The following is a 20,654-nucleotide window of genomic DNA, read 5'->3' on the forward strand; positions in this document are numbered from 1 at the left end:
GTTCCCTGACTTGAGGGTCCACTTTGGTTAAAGGGGGTTCCTACTGTTTGTTTGATCTGGGCAGTTAACTATACCAGGCTGTTGGTCACTAGGATGGAGAACAGAAGCCACAGGGGACTGAGATGGTGGTTCCATTTTTGGTCCCTGGCTCACTTCAAGGGACTAGAAAGGGACAGAGGTTTGGGGCTTATATTTTCACCCAAGCTTATAGCCGTTCCAGCCCTAGACTGGGGGATACAGGCTGCAACCCCTCTGTAGCCCCAAGCTCTGACCTCTTCTGTGATTAATGAGCTGACGATTCTGCATCGATAAGGAATTAACCTGGAGCCCCTACCCATCAATAGTCAGGAGTCCAGGTCCCAGCCTCACCCCGACCCCTGACAGTGCTCCAGGGCCCCTGAGCAGACCAACCCCACACTGCTTTACAAACCCATAGCCAAGTCCTTTCCCACACTGCGGCCAGGAATTAACCCCTTAACTGCCTCTGTTCATACCACTCCATCATCCACCCCTCCCTATACACATGCACAGAGGCAGCAGCTGTTTATACTGGTTTAATCCATGTCAAATGTAGTTTACAAAGGGAAAGGACAAGTACCTTTGTATAGAATATACAGACACAGCATCACACCATGGAGCCCACAAGAAGGGCAGGGGAGACAACACTTTTCCCTGGGAACAGCAGTCTAATCCCAGGGAAGGTTCTCTGCAGAAGGCTGGGTAGCCAGGAGCACCCTCATCCAGCCCCAGTCTCAGCCCCTGCTTCAGCTCGGTTCCCATTTCCTGTGCCTCCCCCCTCCCCCAACTCCTTATGAAGAGCCCCAGGAGCTAAGACTAAGGAGAGGATCATGTCCCTTGGGGCACGTGCCCCACGTCTGGGAGAAGAAATATACACCACTGAACACCGAGCACATGGGAGAGGGAAGAGAACCACGGGAGAGGGAGAGGGAGAGGGAGGGGGAGGGGGAGGGGGAGAGGGAGAGGGAGAGGGAGAGGGAGAGGGAGAGGGAGAGGGAGAGGCAGGCACCCCAAGAGGTGGATGGGCCGAGCCCCCAGCCAGCCCTAAAGGAGGCACTGCTTCCAGGTGTTCTTAACAAAAGAAGAAAATCATACAACCAAAGGGGAGGGGACGGGGTAGAGGGTGAGGAGTTGTCCCATTTATACACAACATTGTAAACATACACGGTCTATATTACATGTGCTTCAGTCTGGTGTTTGCATGTCTGTCTGTCCGTCTGTCAGTCGGGGGGGCTGGATCTCAGGAGCCTTGCCTGGTTACTCCCCCTACCCCCACCTCCCTGCCCCACCCTGGGAACGGAGCCTGGAACAGGTATGGTCCCCAATCTTGGTGGGAGCCAGCAGGCAGGGCCTGGGCCTCAGCCTCCACTCTGGCTCGAGTCCTGTGTGTGTGCATGTGTGTGTGCGTTCATGTGTGTGCATGTATGTACACGGGGAACCTGTGTGCAAGTATGTACAAGGGGGGGGGGTCACGTCACAGGCGGGGCAGGTGGGGCGCTCGAGGCAAGGCCTGCCTGGGGTGGCTAGCTCACAAGTAGATTCTCCGCAGGTCTCCGGGCGCTGTGATGGTGTTGCACTGAGGGCAGAGCTTCTTGGCACCCTGCAGGGAGAACAGGGAGGGCTCTGGTTATACCCTGTGCCGCACATTTGCTCGTGTGAGCCCCTGGGCCTGCAGCCGCATCTCCCCGAACCAGCTGTGTGCTGGGACCTCGGATCGGTCCTGCCCACCTGGGCTGGGGAGGCATGGGCGGCCTCTGTGAGCAGGCAGGCACACTCCTGTGTTGGGGAGACGCCAGGATCAAACCGGCTGGCCAGGCCCGCAGCGGGAGCCCCAGTAATGAGAACAAGGCTGGGTCCAGCTGTGGCTGCCGCGGCCCTAACGAGATTACACGCGGCCTTTGATCAGGACACAGAGCCCACGTCCGGGCCTTTTATTGCTGTCTCCGGGCGACATTTTAATGGCTGCTCCCGAGCGAAGAACAGGGGTAGGAGCAGAAGGAGCTTAGTAATGGGAGGGGGAGGGGCTGAGGCCCTGGTCCTGCTCACCCACACCCAGCCTCCTCCTGACCCGGGATCTCACTGCTGTGTGTAATACGTGGGCCTGCTGGGGTGGGGGGACGGGGGAAGGGAGCAGGCAGAGAACCCACGCGTGGGGAGAATTTAATAAACCTGGGTGGGGGAGGAGGGAGGGCAGTGAGCTTGGGGGTGAATATCCTGGCTTCGGGCTGTGGTCTATGCTTTTGCTCCCCCTGCCCCTCGCTCCTCCTCCCCCGAAGCAGGCTCAAGCATGAGCACGGACATCTGGGCAGTACCCCAAATGGCCACCCACTCCCGACCCCCATGCCACTTCACCAGGGTCCGCAGCCAGCACTCCTCACAGTGCACATGCCAACACTGGATGGACGTTAGGGGCATCGAGTATGAGTCCTAGGGAGAAAATGGGCAGAGAAGGGAGGGGTCACTCTGAGGCTGTCCCACCCCCTGAAGGGCCCAGATCACAGGGCAGAGACCCTCTCCAACCCCCAGGGAGCACTGAAGCCTGAGCAAGGGCGCCCAAGGTTCCCTTCCTCTCACCATGCAGATGAGGCATTTGTAACGGTCCCCACGGGATAGCTGCCGCTCAAGTTCCCTGACCCGAGCCTTCAGGGCCTCAAACGTGGTCACAGCTGAATCTTCGGTGATTCTGCAAAGAGGATGGCATACCTGGGCAGGCAGCAGGCTGGCATCCCTAACCTGAACCTCCAGCCTACAACTCCCTTGAATTCCAGAATCACATATATAGATGTCTGCTAGACACCCACCCATATCCCAGATCCGCAAACTCCACATTCCAGAACTGCACTCCTCACCCTCCTTGCTCCTCCACCTCCATCCTGGTGAATTTCTAAACCAGATACCCGGGAACCATTCTCAAACCACTTCTTCCCAGTCACTCCTGACATCCAGAATCTGTCATCTAGCTCCTAATATCTCTGGCATCTCCACTTCTTTCCATAGCTACCACCCCTAGTCCAGGTGCTCATGATTTCCTCTGTGGATTGTGCCACCAACCTGAACGGCCTCTCAGCCTCCAGTCCCCTCATTCCATTCTGTTCTCCTAGCACCTAGAATTCTGCAAACCTGACCACTTCTCCTTCTAACATTTTAGTGTCTACTTCAGAATAAAGCTCCACCAAACTCTCCACAAGCTTACAAGGGCCTCCTTGGGCCGGTCCCCGCCAGCTGCATCCCTCAGTGCCCTGCCACGTACTTTATGTTCCATTCATGCCAAACTCCTGAGTTTCCCCACACACCCCACCATTTTTCACTCCACTGGCCTCTCAGCACTTTCTGCTTCTTCTGGATCACCCCAACCTCCTAACTCACTAGTCCCATCTCATCATTCAGGCCTAGTTCCCACCTCCTCCCAGAAGCCTTTTCCAAGCCCCCAGCCAGTACCCCAATGGTGGCTGCCCCTTCTGTGCTCTTCCAGCCCCTGCGCTGGACTTCACCATAGCAGTATAACCACAAATGCCTGTCACTGCTAGACTCACTTCCCTGAGGGCAAGCTGCTCACTCCACCAATACTGCCTCTGAACATTAGCCCCATACTAGGCACGCACGTGAGTATGAATAAACATCTGCTGAAGAAATAGCTGGTCTAACCCCCAGGGAGAGTGAGAAATGCGGGGACTGATGAGGCCCCTGGGCTACAGTCCTAGCCTACCTCAAGGGCTCCTGGTTGCTTCTTCCTAGGCATGTCAAATGTCCTGTTGGTCCTCACCTGTAGTCCAAGCCCTGCACAAGGTCCCTACAACTTCCTGAAGACTCTCTGAGCTGCAATACTGAACAGGGAATAGCTAGGACTATTCTAAAGAGTGATCCCTCCCACCTCTCCTAAAACAAGTCAACAGAACCTGGAGAGGCTCACAGGAGGAAGAATACTTCCTGGAGGAGTAGAAAAGATGGCACTGGAGACAGGCTTTAGGGAATAATAATGACAATAATACAAATAAAAGAGCTAAAATGTATTAAGCACTTACTAAATGCCAGGGATTGTACTGAGGGATTAAAAGTAATTATCTTATTTACACCTCACAAAAACCCCATGAGGAGATCCTAATACTCCTATTTTATATATGAAGAAACTAAAGCACAGAAACATTAAGTAGCCTGTCCAAGGTTCACAAAGTGGGGAAGATGGGATTCAAACCCTGGCAGACTGATTCTGTGATCAACCAGTAACTGTGTAAGTAACCACTACCCTACACTGGCTACACCCAGGAGGAGACAGGCCTCCAGGCTGAGGGAACAGTGGGAACCAAGGCCTAGAGGCCCTAGAGCCCCATCTGGCTGGAAGGCTCACTTCTGAGTAAGCAGAAGGTGCTACACTGGGAAAGGAGACTGTGTCCAAGAAGACCCCAGATGCCGCAATCAGAAAGGAAAGTTTATCTTACAGGCAATTTACAGGAAGTTGTTGAGAATGTTGGAAGAGGGCTGTAAAGGGTAAGAGCTGAGGTTTAAAGGGTGTATTCAGTCAGCTGAGGTAGAATCACAAGGGTGGTGTGTGGGCAAGGACCATCTCCTAGGGTGGCCTGTCTTGCCAGCTTAGGGGAGACAGTTGGCCCAGAAAGCCTGAAAGCTTACAGGTAGTCTGTCCCTGCTGGGTGTAAGTGGTAATGGGGGGGCATGGGTAGGATGGTAGGAAACATTTCATGGGCAGCAATGAACTTTGATCTCTGACCTTTCTCTTTTAGGGCACTAGCAGTGACACAGAATGTGACTTCCTGATGCCTGTGTCCCTATGTCAGGGATGCTCTAGATCCATCACTCCATGGGTCCATGATTCTTTCTGCCTTGCCTCTCTCCAGGGAAGCCGAGAAAGGCTCTGACTACAACTCCTCCTGGCATTGGCGGATTTCCTGGGAGCATCCATTCAACTTTCCAGCTCTGGAAAGCTTTTACCATCCCCTCCTTCCTCACAAGCACTTGCACAGCTGGCTCCTCCCCCAGGCATTTTGCCCAATGCTCTATGTGCCATCCCCACCTGGACTGCTGGTAAGTTCCTGACAAGGAGACAAGGATGGGTAGCTGTGTTCCCTTCCTCTCCAAGGACCAGGCTGATCCTATGAGGTTATTTCAAAGGTTGGGAAACCAAGGCCTGGAGCTGGGGGCAGCCTACCCCAGAGTAGAAAACTGTCAAACCCCAAACCAGAGAATGAGTTAGAGCTGGGAAGGCAAAAAGGATGGGGCTTCAGGAGAGAATGAAGCCATTTCCCACTTCCATCTCCAAAGGCTCCAAGGCCACATCCAATTCCAGAGCTCACCCTCCCTTGGATTTGCTCGGCACATAACTGGCCTCTGTTCTTTGCTCTGGTGAAATATCCAATCCTCCAGGCCCCTGACCCAGGTAGGTTGTGAGCTATTCCTGAGCCCCTCTGGGGTATGGGGTGGAGAATTTCTTGGAAGAAGCCATGTCTTCCTGCCTTCCTCCTTCCCTAGGTTGTGAAAAAGATCTAGGATGGGAACCCATAATGTGTATGGGGAAGAGAGACATCATGGGGACTGAAGGGCCCTAATCTTGGCAAATCCAGACCCAGTGGAGATCTCTGCACATGACTGAGCCAATCCCCAGTTCATCCCAGACAGCCCTGCCCACTGGTGCCTGTGCTCACACAGGTGGGACAGTCCCCAGCTCCCCCAGCCCTCAGAGGGTAGGACCTTCATGGATGGCCACTGGTTCTGGCCCCCACCTCCCCCTTGGGCGCCATCCCTGATTAATGATCTTGTCTTTCTGATTTATGAGCAGCCCCTCCAGATGAGGGTGGGTGCCCCTTACAGCCCCGCCCGCCCCACTCAGCTGGAGTAGGAGAGAATTATTAAATAAACATCCATACGTCATTCCTCCCCCCGCCCCAAAGCTGGTTGCGCCGAACCCGTGCGGCCCGCTCTGGCGCTGACATGGAGCAGCTGCGGTGATTCATGGGCAGCTGGGCCCCGCGCTGCGGCCCATACATCATGCCAGCAGCACTCACGGCCCTGGCCGAGATAAACTGATCAACCACAACGGGCTGGAATGAATTTATGACAACACAAAATGGAGAGAAACAAATGGGAGGTGACCCTGGGCCACCGACCCGGCCCTGCACCGGCCTGCAATCCACTCTCCTGGCAGAAGGCAAGATGGAACACTGGCCCTGGAATGAAGAGGCTGCCTTTTAACCCTGGGCAACCTAGCCTCGAGAGGAGGGAGGGGTGGGTGTGAGGAGTTAGGTAATGGCCAATGGCAGCAGCTCCAGGCAGCCAGAACTGGACAATGCCACCTCCTGGGGCCAGAACTGGCCTTGCCTGGGCTTCTGGAAAGGCACTAAGGTGCCCTGCTGATTTCAAATCCTGGTGGCTCCTGAGGATCCAGGCCAGGGGTTGCCCAAACCTGGGGGAAGTGCTAACGGATCCCCTTTTCCCCTGCCTGAGAACACGGGCCAAAAATTCCTACCAGAAGTGATGAGACCCAATACTCCTGCCTAAAACCCACTGCAAGCGCCACCCGGGACAAGAAAAATGAAACCAATTTAGCTCCCGATTAAGAAACAGAAACTGGAGATGAATCAAGTGTGCTGGCTGGGCTGGGCGGCCATACATCACATTCCCTGGGCGGAGGCCTCTGCAGCGGGCGGGCAGGCAGGCAGGCAGGCTGACTGCTCCTCCCTCCACCAAGGCTCCCAGGGCCTGGGCCCAGCGATCAATTCACAGAGGCATGCTCAGCACCCACCGTCGGCTGTGTGCCCAGGGCAGCAGGCCTTCCTGCTAGCAAAGGGCCCCTCGCCCTCCAACTGAGCTGTGGTTCCCTGGGCCTCCCTCCTGGCCAAACACTCACTTCTCGATGTCACTGTTCTTACAGGTCTTCTGCATGGCCTCCTGCTTGCTGCTCTCACCGTTGCTGGTAGATGGCATCTCTGCTGGGACAGAGAGGCAACTCACACTCTGGCCAGACTGGGCAGCACAGGTGAGGGGTTGGGCTTGAGGCAGTCACTACCACCCCCCATCACTCCTAACCTGCGTCAGGACTTACCGTCACTGGCCCATTTAGAGAACTCAGGTGTGATGCGTGTGCTGGGAGGGCCACCACTAGAGGAAAGGAAGGAGGAAGAACGAAGTGAGCCCTGAAGGCAGGCAGGATAACCTTGAGGGCGGGTACTGGGTTGACACCCACCTCAGGGCTTCCCATCCCTCTAACCCACCCGCCCAAGCCTGTGCCCACACTTGCTTTAGGACTGCGCCCCGGAGTGCCTCTCTCTCCTTGGCTTCACCGGGCTCCTCGCCTGTGCAGGGGATGACGTCGGCCTCCGTGTATCTGGCATGGTGGTCAAGGACAATGGATCCTAGTTTGCGGTGGGCCATGAGGCTTGAATCCTCAGGAGGGCTCCCCCGGCCCAAGCTGAGACACTGACCCTGGGGGGGTGGTGTGGATGAGTGACCGGAGGTGCTCGCTACTTTTCTTATTCCCTTTGGACTGTCCCACCAGCCCCACCTTGTCCCGCAGTGCCCCAAGGATACTGTGGTTTCCCATACTCCAGAGTGTCATCCCCATCCACATCCAAGTCAGCATCACTGTCCGGATTCTCTTTGCCGCTGCACATGACGAAGCCAGAGCCTGTGGGAAGCAGGATATGAGGAGGGCCTGGGGCCAGCAAGACGAGTCCAAGGGTACCCCTTCTGTTTCCCTAGGTACGGGTCAGGTTTTGGGCTAGGTAAGGCCAAACAGAAACTTGGGCTTGGGATATAGAGAGCCAAGAAACTTGGGGGCTCTTGACTAACATTTCAGTCCTTTTCACTCTGCACACCTCAGCCTTCTCTGCACTGCCTCCTGCTCCAAGTGGTCTCTGCTTATAAACTAGCCCATTCATACACTAGGTCAGGTCCTCAGGAGACACCTAGTCTAGGCCTGCTGAACACCTGTCTTCCAGGTCTAAGAAGAGCAGGAAGAAGACAGAGACATTCAGGTCTACAAGGCCACCCCCACCCAGGACCTGGGCATCCCGTGTCCCAGGGTCCAGCCTGACAAGTCTACCAGAAGGGAGAGTAGGCTGGCAAAGGCCCGTCGGAACCATACAGCAGGACCCCCAGCCAACGTCCTGGTTTTGGCCGTCAGGTCCTTGCCAGCAAAAACACCAGGCAGCTGTTCAAATATTTGGTGTCTGAAGCGCCTGACATTAATTATTCATCCCAACCTCACTCAGCCCAGATTCCTGGACAAGTGCAGTTATAAAGGGATTAAGAAGGGATGGCCGAGGGAGGACAAGCATGCACACCTGCTTCTCAAAGCAGTCCATGGAGGCAAGCAGGTGGGCGGAGGCAGGGCCAAGGGCCGGGCAGGCAGCTGAGCTCACCGAGGTGCATCTGGCACAGCCACAGGCGGACTCTCGGCCAGTGGCAGCGGTGGTGATGTAAGGCACTGAGTTGCTGAAGCTACTCCAGGCCCGCTCACCTGCCATGTGGTCTGACTCCCAGGACCACCCTTCCTGATGGCCCAGGGCCAGTGACCACAAAGCTGCTTCTCCCTCCCCGCCCGTGTCTTCTCCCAGTGGTCCCCATCTCGGACCACATCTCATGAGCCAGTGGAACAGCCCTGCCGGGAACAAAAGGGGCTGAAAGCGATGGGATCTGGGTTGAGTGGAATCAGAGGTGTGAAGCAGTTCAGGGTTCTGCCTCATGATCTCAGACATTTCTTGTTCATTCTTCCCACTTCCAGGGTCTTAACACGCTCATCAGGGCAACAGACATGTAACGGGTTGTCACGCCTCTCGCCTGTTCCTTCACCCTGTTACCTTAGAGCCCTGACCCTCCTTTTCCCTGCTCCAGCAGTGTCTGCAGCTCCCCTCTGCACGCACGACCAAGTCCCAGCTCCTCAGTTAGACCCGCTAAGCTCCGGATGCCCCCACTTCTCCACCTTCCCTCTTTCTCTCACTTCACTCCATAAGCTCCACATATACGGATAGACTACTTACTGCACCTCAAACGTCACCGTGTCCTGCTCATGCTCTCCCCTCCATCTGGAATGTTCTCCACCTTTCAAGCCCATTTCGAAAGCACTTTCTTCCTGATCCTTCTTCTCCCTCCTGCACCTCTGGTCTCTGGTCTCACAAAGGTTCCACCCATCCCAGAGGTAAGCAGCACCAGGGAAAGAGAGAGGCCAGGCACTGCCCAGGCTCCAACCCTCCCTGCCAGTCCTCATCTGCCCTCCACACTGAGGCACCAACAAACTCGAGGCAGCAGGCAGGTCAGCAGCGGGGCCATTAAGCTGAGAAAACACCAAGTTACAGCCCTGTCTACTGTTCATGGCCAAGTGTCCTGACAAGCAATTCCTGCCTTGTGGGTCTATAAACCCTCTGACAGTTTGGGAGACAAACTCCGCCATCAATCAGAATGTGGCCGTCAGGTTCACTTACAGCCTGCGCCTCCCGAGCTCTGCCAACCTCCCTCCCCCAAGTACATGCAGCTCAGCAGTCAGCCTCACATCCTTGGCTTAGCCAGGGCCTGCCTGACCCTGCCCAGCCCTGCCTTTTGGGTGGGCGAGAAGCAAAGCTGAGAATCCTGGCACCACTCCTCAGCCCAGTATGGCTCCCATGGCACAGCTGAGAAAACCGGGCACCGCCAAACTGCCAGGAAAAGTCCTAGCTTCTCAACACATAAAGCAGCCCAGTGGCCAAAGTCCTTATCTCTGCAGTCTCATTGCCTAGCAGGCCTGAACCAAGTCTTGTACTTCAGTGGAACATAGCTATTGTGGTTTCCCAAGTGCTGCATGTTTTCTCATGCCCCCATGCCTTTGTACTTCTTGTTATCTCTGCCTAGAAACATCTCCCTCTTGGTCTACAGAACAAATTCCTGCTCGCTCTGCGAGTCTGACTCTTCTCAATCATGCCTTCTATTCATAGTGCCTACACATGGTAGTTGCTCTATAAATACTTCCTGAATGAACTCACCTCAACATTCTCTCAACCTTTATCGAACTCACCCTCTGCCTGGCTTGACACTGAGGACAGTGTTTCCAGACCTGATTCCTACCCTCAAGGTGCTGAGTGTGGACGAGACGTCCCCACACATTTCTGCATAGGGGTCCCTTCCGTGGCGTCCATCCAGGCTCCTGTGCAACTCCAAAATCGTATTTATTACCACGTATTGTCACTGTCCCTTACCAGAATGAAAGCCCAAGTCTGTGATCTCAGCGTCATCCAGCACAGAGCTGGCCAGGCCCACAGAGGGTGCCATACAACACACCCGAGCAGTAATGGCTTAATGCCAACAATGCTGTTCTATCAGGTCCTGGGAGCCCTGTGCCAGAAAGCCAAGGCCTGATTAGCTGGTGGCCTGGAGAAACCTCTCAGGCCACAACCCTCCCTCTCAGACCTCAGCTCTCGGGTGAGCCACGACCTTCTGCTGCCTTGACCAGCCTGGCAGGATGGAGAGCACAACACATCTTGTTTGCCAAGGAAAAGGCCTGTCTCTGGTATGAGCAGTTTCCTCTGACACTGACCCCATCCCCCAGCAGAGACAGATGTTGGGAACCTCTCCCTACCCCCACAGGTGTTCAGAACAGGCTGCCACCACCAATTTCACTCTTGTGCTGCCCCAGCCAGCTCCAACCTCCTTCCCAGCACATTAAACTTTATTTTCTTAATGAAATGTCACTTGCTGACTTCTGGCAGAATCATAATAAAAAGAAACGGCCATAAAGCCGTTTTATGCAGACAGCGCCCCTGCCAGCTTGCGCCACCCCCCCCACCCCCGATTTGAGAAGAAGGCTCCAGTCATTTTATGTTCTCAGCTGCTGGAACATCCCAAGCCAGTACTCAGAGGCAAGATGGCACGGAGTACTCCTTTCCAAGCCTCTGGCTCCTGTTCTGTGCAGCTCTGGGGATAACAGGCAAGCTGCCACTCCTGATGCTACTATCCAGGGAAGGGACTCTGCCCCTGGGACCTGCAAGATGACCCAGAGTACCCTTTAGTCACCAGGGAGGCCGCCTTGCTGAGGCTCAGCCCCACTGTATTGTGGCACAAAGGGCTGGGCTGCTGCCCACAGGCAGACTAAGCCTGAGAGTCAGTGATGCTCAGCAGCGGGAGCCTGGTCCTGGGAGGACGGGCGGTGCAAAAAACCTCCAACTGGACACAAGCGATAAAAAGGGAGAGGGTTAAGTGCATATATGATAAGCAAAGCCTAAATTTTATAAAAACGACCCCCCTCTCATAAACTCCTTTTTTCTTAGGTCAAAGAGAGAGAGAGAAAAAAAATCAGCGTTAATTTGATCAACTGATCAGATAATCGATTGAGAAACTGGAGATGCCCGCTTACTGGGGGCAGTAACGACCTGGAACATGAAACCACAAAAAAGGAGCCGTCGATTTCCTCACCTGCTGCTCCCAACAAAACCAGAGCCCAGGGAGAAAGGAGTCCTGGGGCCTCTGGAGGCCTGTGCTCTCCAAAGGTGTGGTTTGAGGGTGGTGGTGCAAAGCAGCAGCTTCCGGAGAGTTTTACACTGGAATTAGTTACAGATGCAGTTACGGTGTCTTGTGTAAACGCCATCGATTGGGGAGCTGACAGTCTGGGGAGCTGCGATGCGGGACAATCAATCGGCCTGCAGTGTCACCTGCCACCTCGCTGAACAGTTGACAATGCAATTATCCAGTGTGGAGGCAGGGAGTTGGCGTGTGTCAAACGCACTTAGCCACTTTCCGGGCCTCCTCGATAACGTGTTTCACTGCCTCACGTCAGGAGAGACGTAGAGAGACAGACGCCGTTTAAAACCATTGATACTTACTCCTTCTGCCTGTACTCCCCCTGTCCTGGCTTAACAATTGTGTTCCAAAAGGCGATTAAATCCCGACAGTCGCCACAGGGGACAAGAAGGTGCCCTGCTCCTTGCCACCTCTCCTCGCCCCTCCCAGCAGCCAACAGTTATAACTAAAGGTGGTAAGGAGGTAGAAGGTGGCAGCCCTAACACTCTCCATTCCAACACTGCCTGCAGCAGTCGGCTGTTCCAACACCTGTCACTGACTGCACCCAGCAGCAGGGCTGCGCTGGGGGACATTTTTAACATCTGGGGTTCCCATCTTTTGGAAACCAACATGGCAAAGGAGGCAGCAGCTACGGCCAGGCCAATTTCTCCATGCCCCTGGGCTCAGAACACCTCTCAACCCCTTGACCCATAATCTGGAGCTGAAGTTTTATCAAGCAACAGCCAGTTAAAAGACCTGTGCCACAGCTGCCCTGCCTGTCCTCTCCATGGCATCTCATCCCAGGCCACATGGAACCAGCCTAAATCTAAGGCAAGAACTCGAGAAAGATGCAGTCCCTAGGCCAGGACTGGGGCAGGGCAGAGGCCCTGGACAGTGGGTTCTCTTAGTATCATCCCTGTCCTCCACCTGTTTGATTCAAAGGGGCTCAGTGCTGGATTCCAGGGATGCATTTCCCTCCAGGGCTCAAAGATGGAGTTGCAGCACCTTCCACTTCCTGTGCCGCCTCCTGGGAAATCCCTCCATCTTGCCACTGATGTGCCCACCACATCACTGTGACCTTATCTGAAGCCAACCATTCCGTATTCTCTCTCCAGCCTGTCCATTCCAGATATGATGAGCTCCAGGCTCCCCCAATCCAGCTGAGTGAACTTTCACTGGCAACCAAAACAGGAGGGACCAAAGCTCCCACAAGTCTCTTCTCCGGGACCCAGGAGCTGGTGACAGGCAATGAGGAGAGCTGGGGCTCGTTCATCACATACCTCCTTTGACTATAGGCAGGAGCAGGTTTGTCCCCAAGGGCTGTATAATTAGGTTTCTGCTGTGGCCCAGCCTAGAGGTCCCTTGCTCTGCCCAGGGCTGGCATAGGGCACCAGAAGAGCGTCTTTCTTCCCTAACTGTTGAGCTCTTTTAGGGGAATGTTGGTGAAGTACTAGGGTCCATGTGCTGCCCTTTATGCAGTTATTAACTCTGGGTGGGGAGAAACAGCACTAGCAGGTTAGCAAACCTAAGGTTCAGAGAGGACAATCAACAGCTTAGGCACGCAGCCCAGGGTGTCTCTGAGAACTGAGAAGGCCAGAGCGTTTCCTAGTCACTGAAAGTTTCTTCCAAACTACTCTCTCGAAAACTTTATCTCTTCCTTCAGACTCTTAAAGATCCACTTCCAGCTGGACCTATCTGAGTGCTTACCTGTTCTGTCGGGTCCTTCGTTTTGTCCTAAAATACCAATTCCAAGTACTCCCAGGCCTAAGCAATCTGGGCCTCACCCTCAGTAACCACAGGCCCCATCTCCAAGGCCCATTCCCCTCAGCCAAGTGTCCCACCAAAAACTCTTGCTTGTTCACTGGTTCCACGGCAGAATACATTCAAGGAAACCGATTTGCTCCACCAGACCATCTCCCAGTGGGCCTGGTGGGAAGCTTTGCTGAGGATGATGAAGGGGTCCTGGTCTGGGAGGAGGGATAGGGGGTGATCGGATATAGGAACTTATCTGCAATTCTTTCATATCTAACAAGGACAGCAATCTCTGTTCTGTCAGCACGCACAGCTCGGCTTAAATGGGCCTCACCACTCGTCTGCTCATCCTGCCTCTGCTCCCTCTCTCTGAAGTCGGCTGGGCAGCTTCTTCAGCCAGCGTTATCACTCCCTCTAACCGGTCTTGGCAGGCAATCTAATTCCTCCTGAAAAGGTCACCGCCATTTTAACTGCCTTTCAATCACATTAAGCACGCGCTGCCCGGCTTGCAGCCCAGCCCGCCCGGCGGGCGATCAATGCGCTACACTGACACCAGCCCGCCTGGCGGGGCCACACCCAACCCCCCAAGAGTTGGGGCCTATCGGTCCTGGCCAAGGAGGGTAGACTGACAGATGGCCAGCTCCTGCAGACAGGGTTTCGGGGGCAGAGGCGATCAGGATCAGACAGGGCCTCCTTTGATAGCACCCCCCACCGAGGAGCCTCAGCCTCCTCCGCTCCACTGCGCCCTGCTCTCTGCCTCGTGGCCCCTGCTGATCTCGCTGTAAAACAGCCTTTCAAGTCTGCCTGTCTTTTGACTGCACTAAGCTGTTTAAGAGGCGGCAGCAGCTTCTATCAGGAAAGCTGGAGCAATTCTCTGCAGATAAAGGCACCTCCGGCCCCATTCCCTCTTCAAGTCTCACTCTCATTCTCGCTCTCCAAATCGCTCAAAGAAAAGCCCCCTTTGAACTCCTCTCAGGAATTCTTGAAAAGAACAACCTCACAGTGTAAACACTCAGGGAAAACCGACACCCGCCCATAGGGCTGAAGAGCCCCTCACACCCGCTCTGCAAGTGCGTCCCAGCACCTGGGAAATACTTGGTTGTAGCAGCAGGCCCCATGCAGCTTCATCCCCCTAAGCCCTGTCTGGTGCCCAGAAGCCACCAGGTCCAGTTCTGTGCCAAGAAACCTGACTAAAAACTTGCCGCGGTAATGGAAGATATGAAAATCTGCAGTCACCCAACAGAGCGAACCCAGAGCGGCATCCTGGAACTGCCCCTGGAACAGACACCTGTGTGTACAAGTCACTGGACCCTGGGCTTTGCTGCTCATCCTCCCTGGGCCTCAGACACTCGGAAACTCCAGGATGGGACCAGAGTGAAATGGCAAACGGACATCCTCCCACCTCAGCGTTCAGGATCGGGAAACGGTTTGGCCTGATTAACCTTCCTGATTTACACTTTGGCTTGTCCCCAAACACTTGGGCAATATGAGAGAAGCCCAGAAGCATAACGCCACACCTGGGCTCGTGGCCCCTTCATGTAGCCAGTCTGCCCTGGATGGCACTGTGGGGACCACTCCTCAGCACCAGCCCGAGAAGCACTGCCCCCAATGAGGCAGAGACCCTCCTCCCAGCTGCTGTGAGATTCCCCAGGGACCAGACACAGCAATACTCCCAAGGGTGTTGCCCAGAGAACTGGAGGCAGATGGGAAGCAGACTGGCTCACTTAATGACCACAAGCTGCAGTGCCAGCTGTGCTTGTGCACAGAAAGAGAGAAGAGCTGGAGGCTGGGAGGCTGACAGCTCCCCCTTTGCCCTGCCCAAGGCAGAAGGCTTTGACAAGAGGACACCGACCCTGGGCACCTACCAGTCTGCTATTTGACCTGGTGGGGGTGGGGGACTTCCACTGGGCCAAGCTATATCTCTCCAAGGAGCCAAGTAGGTAGTGGGTCTGGGCAGGGTCCTGCAGAGTCCTCTGCAGCAGCAGGGGAGAGTCCCAGGGAAGCAGGGAGCAGCTGGGCACAGGCCCCTCTTGCTTCAGGGCAGAGGGCGCCCAGGGAGAAGAGATGGGATCAGAGCTAAAATTAGATTCACCAATGAAGCTCATGGGAGGTCAAATTTTGCCATAACTCACTCTCTCCTCTGTAACTGATTTCCCTGACATGGGGTCGAGGAGGAGGAGTGGGGGGGTGGCGGGGGGAATCCAATGTGTTTGCCTGGAAGCCCTCGGGGCCCCCAGTGCTGGAGGTGTACAGCAGGTTGCTGGATTCTCATTTATCAGCCTTAAGAGGGATGGAGTGATAAATGCATAACCGTCCCTTTAATATTTTATGCAGGTGCTAACGTGGCTTGGCTGTCACCTTCAACGCATCACCCGAGGCTGAGAGACCCCCCTCGTCACTCCTAGCTTGCAGCCTCACAGTTCCATTTCCCCACCCAAATACATCCATTTTAATATGCACATCACAGGCAGGCAGCACGGTCACAAAGGAGCCCCGCCAGCAGCAGCTCGCACGTGGTGGAATGGATGACCAGCCACCAGCCCTGGCCTCTTGGCTCCCAACAGATGGATACCCAGCAGAGGCCTGGCCACCAGAGTGCCACCGCCTATGTGTCAGCTGCTTGTACCTCGGAAACCACCTTCCAGGAGAGTGGTGGCCCGTATCCGCTTCTGCCCGCACCACTCATACTCCTCAAAGCGGTTGCTGTTCTCATGCTCGATGTCCACGGCATCATCCTCAGCCATGCAGGAGCCTTCCCTCTGTGAAGAGCAGAGCAGGATCATGCGGGTCCCAGGCCATCCCTACCTGCTCCCCAGGGCCTGCAAGGAAGGCACAGCCCTAGCCCCAAGCTGCAGTGTGCCCCACAGGCCCCCAGCTCTAGGGCTCCTTTGAAGTAAACGAATCTAGAGGTCAAAGACCTGGGCTTTTCCCCAATAATTTTCCACTGGAGCCCCAGGGGAGGAGTGGGAGAGCGAAAGCAAAGGAAGAGAGCAAAGAACAGAGAGGAAGAAGCTGCTGAGACCACAGGGAAACCCCAACAGCCCATAGATCTGGAGGCAGTCAGCAGCTAGTGTCAGGGGAAGGAGGGGAGGGGAGGGGAGGTAGGTGGTGATGGCCCCTCTACCTTAGAAAGGCAATGCTCCACATGCCTACTCATCTCCTGCTCCGATCCTGCCAGGGGGCGGCTGCACAGGGGACATACCTGCCCTTCATCTTGCTTCCTCCGTTTCATTTTCCCAATCCGAGCTGCATGGAGAAACCGAAAACAAAGCATAGAACAGGCAGACGGTCACTGTAGTTCCCAAGGTCCCAGTGGAGCTGACACATCCTGACCTCCTGCCAGCCATTAGCCCTTTTGTTCAGTGCCTCATCTGGCCCTCATCATGCAGCACCTTCGGCTCCTTTGGGGACTGGACCTTGCCAAGAGCACCTGGGGAGGAGATTGGTGCTAGGCCAGCGAAGTGTCCACTCTTTGGCCACAGCTGGCTCAAGCTCAACCCTTACCTTCCTACCTGCAGTGCTCAATGAATCCAGTGAGCAAAGATGCTCTCCTTGGCACTTGCTATGTGTCTCCCCAGAAGGCCAAGACCATACGCTCTTTTAGAGTCAAGAAGCATAACTTTAGAGAACATTTCTTGGCTAGAATCCAAGGTCCCTCCAGGGGCCTGATTTGGCCTGCTGTTCACTTATCAGTTAAAACCCCTTTGTTCCTGGGCCAAGAGCCCTGAGGTACAGCCCTTACTGTCCTATGTAGAATTACCCCAGTGAGAATTTCTCTCATGTCCACTGGTCCCATTTTACAGAAGAGGAGACTGAGGCCCAGTCATAAAGGTATAGAGGATCTGAGTCAGACAGCCCAGATACCTTGAGAGGGTAGCCCTTACTGTGCCTACCCAAACCTGTTCCATCATTTCTAATCAGTGCGGAGGGGCTGGCAGGCCCTCGAGGCAGAGGGCTCCCTGCCATGCTGTCCCGCAGGGGGCTCAATTCCAAAGTGCACGCTGCAAGCCCACAGCACTGCTAATTAATGCCGAGAGATACAATCATTTCTAATTAGCTCACTAATCCCTCTCTGCAGCCCTCCTGTCACTGAAGCAGGAAGGGGTCAAAACAAGGGACTCTGTTCCCTCTGCCCCCTCCTGTGATGCATCAGTAGAAGTAGAGCTAGCCACTCTGAGACCAGACTGACTGGGGTGGGGATAGGGGTGGAGCCAGCCAAGGAGGGAAGGGTTCCCCACTGCAAGGCCAGAAAGAACTTCCTGTGGATACTGACCCTGGTGGAAAGCTCATCAATGCAGTTTAGGGAGCGAGACACAGGTGAAAGGTGATGCAGGTGAGAGTCGATAAGTTACAGTTTAGAGTTTCAATTGTGTGTAAGGTTCAGAGCCAAATACCTTATACAAGGTAGCTCATTTTATTCTATATCCAGAAACTAGGTTGTATTATCCATTTTAACAGAAAAAGATAGTCAAGGCAGTTGTCCAGGTAGCTAAAAAGTGGCAAAGGCAGCATAGGAAACCAGGCCTGACTCCATAGCTTAGAAGGCTTTCCTGTCCCGAGGGCCCCCAACTGATCAGCATCAACAAAGATTGATCCTGTGAGTGTGCTAGGTCAGCAAGAATATGCACTTGGGGCTCCTGCCTGTTGAGGGTCTGAGGCAGGGAGCTACTCCAACCCTAAAACAGAGTAGCCCTAGAAAGAGCCAAATCATCAAGAAAGCCACCATCCCACCAGGACTGAGCATGGAGTTTGAGAAACCGTGGTCTGCAGCCTGGCCCGTCTCTTCAATTTCCTGTGCTCTCACTATAGGAGATGTGACTATGTTCTGGTGCCCCGCTTGATTTTGTGGACAAAGATCTAGACTTCTTCACCTTGACTTCCCTAACCCTTGGACTCTCAGGCTTGGGTCATCTTGACACCCTAGAGCAGGGGTCCCCAACCCCCAGGCCATGGACCAGTACCAGTCCATTGCCTGTTAGGAACCGGGCCACACAGGAGGAGGTGAGCGGTGGGTGAGTGAGGGAGGCTTCATCTGTATTTACAGCCGCTCCCCATTGGTCGAATTATGGCTTGAGCTCCGCCTCCTGTCAGATCAGCAGCAGTACTAGATTCTCACAGAAGCGCGAACCCTACTGTGAACTGCGCATGCGAGGGATCTAGGTGGTGCACTCCTTATGAGAATCTAATGTCTGATGATCTGAGGTGGAGCTGAGGTGGTCCCATCACCCCCAGATGGGACCATCTAGTTGCAGGAAAATAAGCTCAGAGCTCCCACTGATTCTGCATTATGGTGAGTTGTGTAATTACTTCATTATATGTTACAATGTAATAGTAATAGAAATAAAGTGCACAATAAATGTAATGCGCTTGACTCGTCCTGAAACCATCCTTCCCCCCCACCCCCCACCCCCGCCCCAGTCTGTGGAAAAACTGTCTTACACAAAACCAGTCCCTAGTGCCAAAAACGTTGGGGACCACTGCTCTAGAGGCAGGGCTAGGATGGAGAAGGGATGCTAGATATCAGAAAGGCAGTGAGCAAGGTACCCTGAAACTTCTAGAAGCCTATATGGAGCAGTGCGCCAGTACAAAGGTTCCTCCCCTACCCGGCCTAAAGCTCAAGGGAGTGCCTCTCTGGTAAGAAGGAGACTATGACAGACACTGATAATTGAATAAAGGAATGAATCTCATAGGATTGCCAAGGAAGGCATGATACTGGATGCTCTCCTTGCCCAGGCCACCCATGCCAGAAAATTCCTTGTAGTCCCAGGAAAGTCCCTGATGGATTGGGCATCACCTGGAAATTCTCAGATAAGCAATTCAGGTTTATTTTCTTGCCATTCATCTTCTAAGTCCTGAACTAAGCTTACTAAAACATGATAAGGAAAGTTTGCTCCCTACCTAGAGGCTTCCACTGAGTAGGACAAGTCAAAGTATTGCCAAGGAGGTAGCATGGCATAGTCCAAGAAGCACAGGCTTTGGAAGTAAACAAACCAGTTCAAACCATGGCTCAGTTACATCCCAGCTGTGTGGTTTTAAACAAATCACCTTCACCTCTCCCAGCCTCAGTTTCCTCATCTACAAAATGTGTGTTAACACTCCCTCTCAGTTATGATAAAGGTGCTTAACATGGTGCCGGCCCATGATAAATGCTCTCCTTTTCCCAGTCTGGGGCTCAGCCTCCCAGCAGAAACCAAGTGGCAGGAACTGGGGACCTTGAACATCCATGGCCTCACTCACCAGTTGGCCTAGAGACCCCCAAGCCCCTTACAGACAACCCCCATATATACCACACCCTACCCAGCACAAAACACTAGATCATTCAATTGTGTTCAGCAAATAGGAATGTTCCAGAGGTTTGAATCCAAAAGGGGCGCGGGGCGGAGGTGGGGGGGGATGGTGGCCTGCCAGGTAGTACATACACGGAGTGCTTTCAGAGAAGGCCTCTAAGAGCTGTCGAGCCCACGCTGATCACCTTTGTGAAATGTGGGCCGACTGATAACTCAAAAAGCCCTGGGATCAGTTAGTTCCTGTTGCCGTGGGAACTCCAGATCTCACTGCATTGTCAAGTCTCAGCAGAGAGGCTGTATTCACACTACTGGGCACTGATTAAAAACTGGAAGAAAAACATTCTCAGCGCCCTGCCGGCTTGTACAGTGAGGTCCCAGCAGTTTGCAAATTCAAAACTGAGCTCCCGCGTGGAATTGTGTGGCTTGTTTCTCATTCTCTGGCACTTACTGACCCCCAAGGTTCTTCAAGGCCTAGAGAGGCTCACGCAAGAGCTGGGGACCATAACCTCCACTAGACAGATGGAGAAACTGAGGGCAGCCGCCTTGGTCAGCACATACTCAGACGCTGTGACTGTGAAGAAGCCAGTGGGCCCTAATGTCGAAGAGACCCAGGGAAGTCAGGAACTGCAGGCAGTGAGGGAGGGAGGAGGCTGGGGGTGGGGCGGAGGGAGGGGCCGCGCAAGACTCACCATTCAGTCGGGTCTGCCGGTTGGCTCGCACTCGCAAGAAGGTCTGGGAAAAGATCCCGGGCAAATGCAAAAAAGAGAAGAGAGTGTCAGCGCGGCCTGGAGTCCCGACCCCCGCCCCAGCCCCAGCCCCCGGTCCAGACCTGCCCCGCCCCAAACAGCCCGTAAACAAACCTACTTCCTCCCTCCCGCCGGCCCCCCTGCTTCGCCGGCCGCTCCGGGCCCTCGGCATAGCCGCCGGAGGCTGCTCTAGCGGGACCCCGTGGCCGCCGCGCGGTGCCGCCCCAGCCCCGGCCTCCGGCGCTCCGGGCCCCGCGGCCGCCCGGCCGGCGAGGGCGGCGATGCGGGCGGATTCCCCCCGGCTGCCCGGCGGCGGCGGCACCTCAGCTCCCAGCGGCGGCGGCGGCCATGTTGGCCTTGATCACGTGACTCGCCGCCG

At 54.7% G+C, this 20,654-nt stretch overlaps 1 protein-coding gene across 6 annotated transcripts in view; it reads right to left on the bottom strand.

Moving 5' to 3' along the window:
• Positions 1-541: 541 nt before the first annotated feature.
• Positions 542-20,654, bottom strand: part of RNF220 (ring finger protein 220) — a 216,777-nt gene continuing 196,664 nt past the window's right edge. Inside the window, exons 1-11 of one of the 6 annotated variants that reach the window (XM_082364772.1) lie at positions 20,394-20,618; positions 20,219-20,261; positions 16,367-16,488; positions 15,869-16,001; positions 7,555-7,651; positions 7,265-7,351; positions 7,070-7,125; positions 6,875-6,953; positions 2,593-2,701; positions 2,371-2,445; positions 542-1,618 (exon numbers count right to left, since the gene is read on the bottom strand). In XM_082364772.1, coding sequence (XP_082220898.1) covers positions 1,547-1,618; positions 2,371-2,445; positions 2,593-2,701; positions 6,875-6,953; positions 7,070-7,125; positions 7,265-7,351; positions 7,555-7,651; positions 15,869-16,001; positions 16,367-16,488; positions 20,219-20,261; positions 20,394-20,447 — 927 coding nt within the window. In that variant the 5' untranslated portion in view covers positions 20,448-20,618 and the 3' untranslated portion in view covers positions 542-1,546. Of the gene's footprint in view, positions 1,619-2,370; positions 2,446-2,592; positions 2,702-6,874; positions 6,954-7,069; positions 7,126-7,264; positions 7,450-7,528; positions 7,652-15,868; positions 16,002-16,366; positions 16,489-20,218; positions 20,262-20,389; positions 20,619-20,654 lie in introns of those variants that run through there. The other 5 variants (XM_082364774.1, XM_082364773.1, XM_082364770.1 and 2 more) reach the window with 5 other exon arrangements.

This window comes from Balaenoptera borealis (genome assembly GCF_965194805.1).
Source record: "Balaenoptera borealis genome assembly, chromosome: 1".
In the NCBI taxonomy this organism is placed as follows: Eukaryota; Metazoa; Chordata; class Mammalia; order Artiodactyla; family Balaenopteridae; genus Balaenoptera; species Balaenoptera borealis.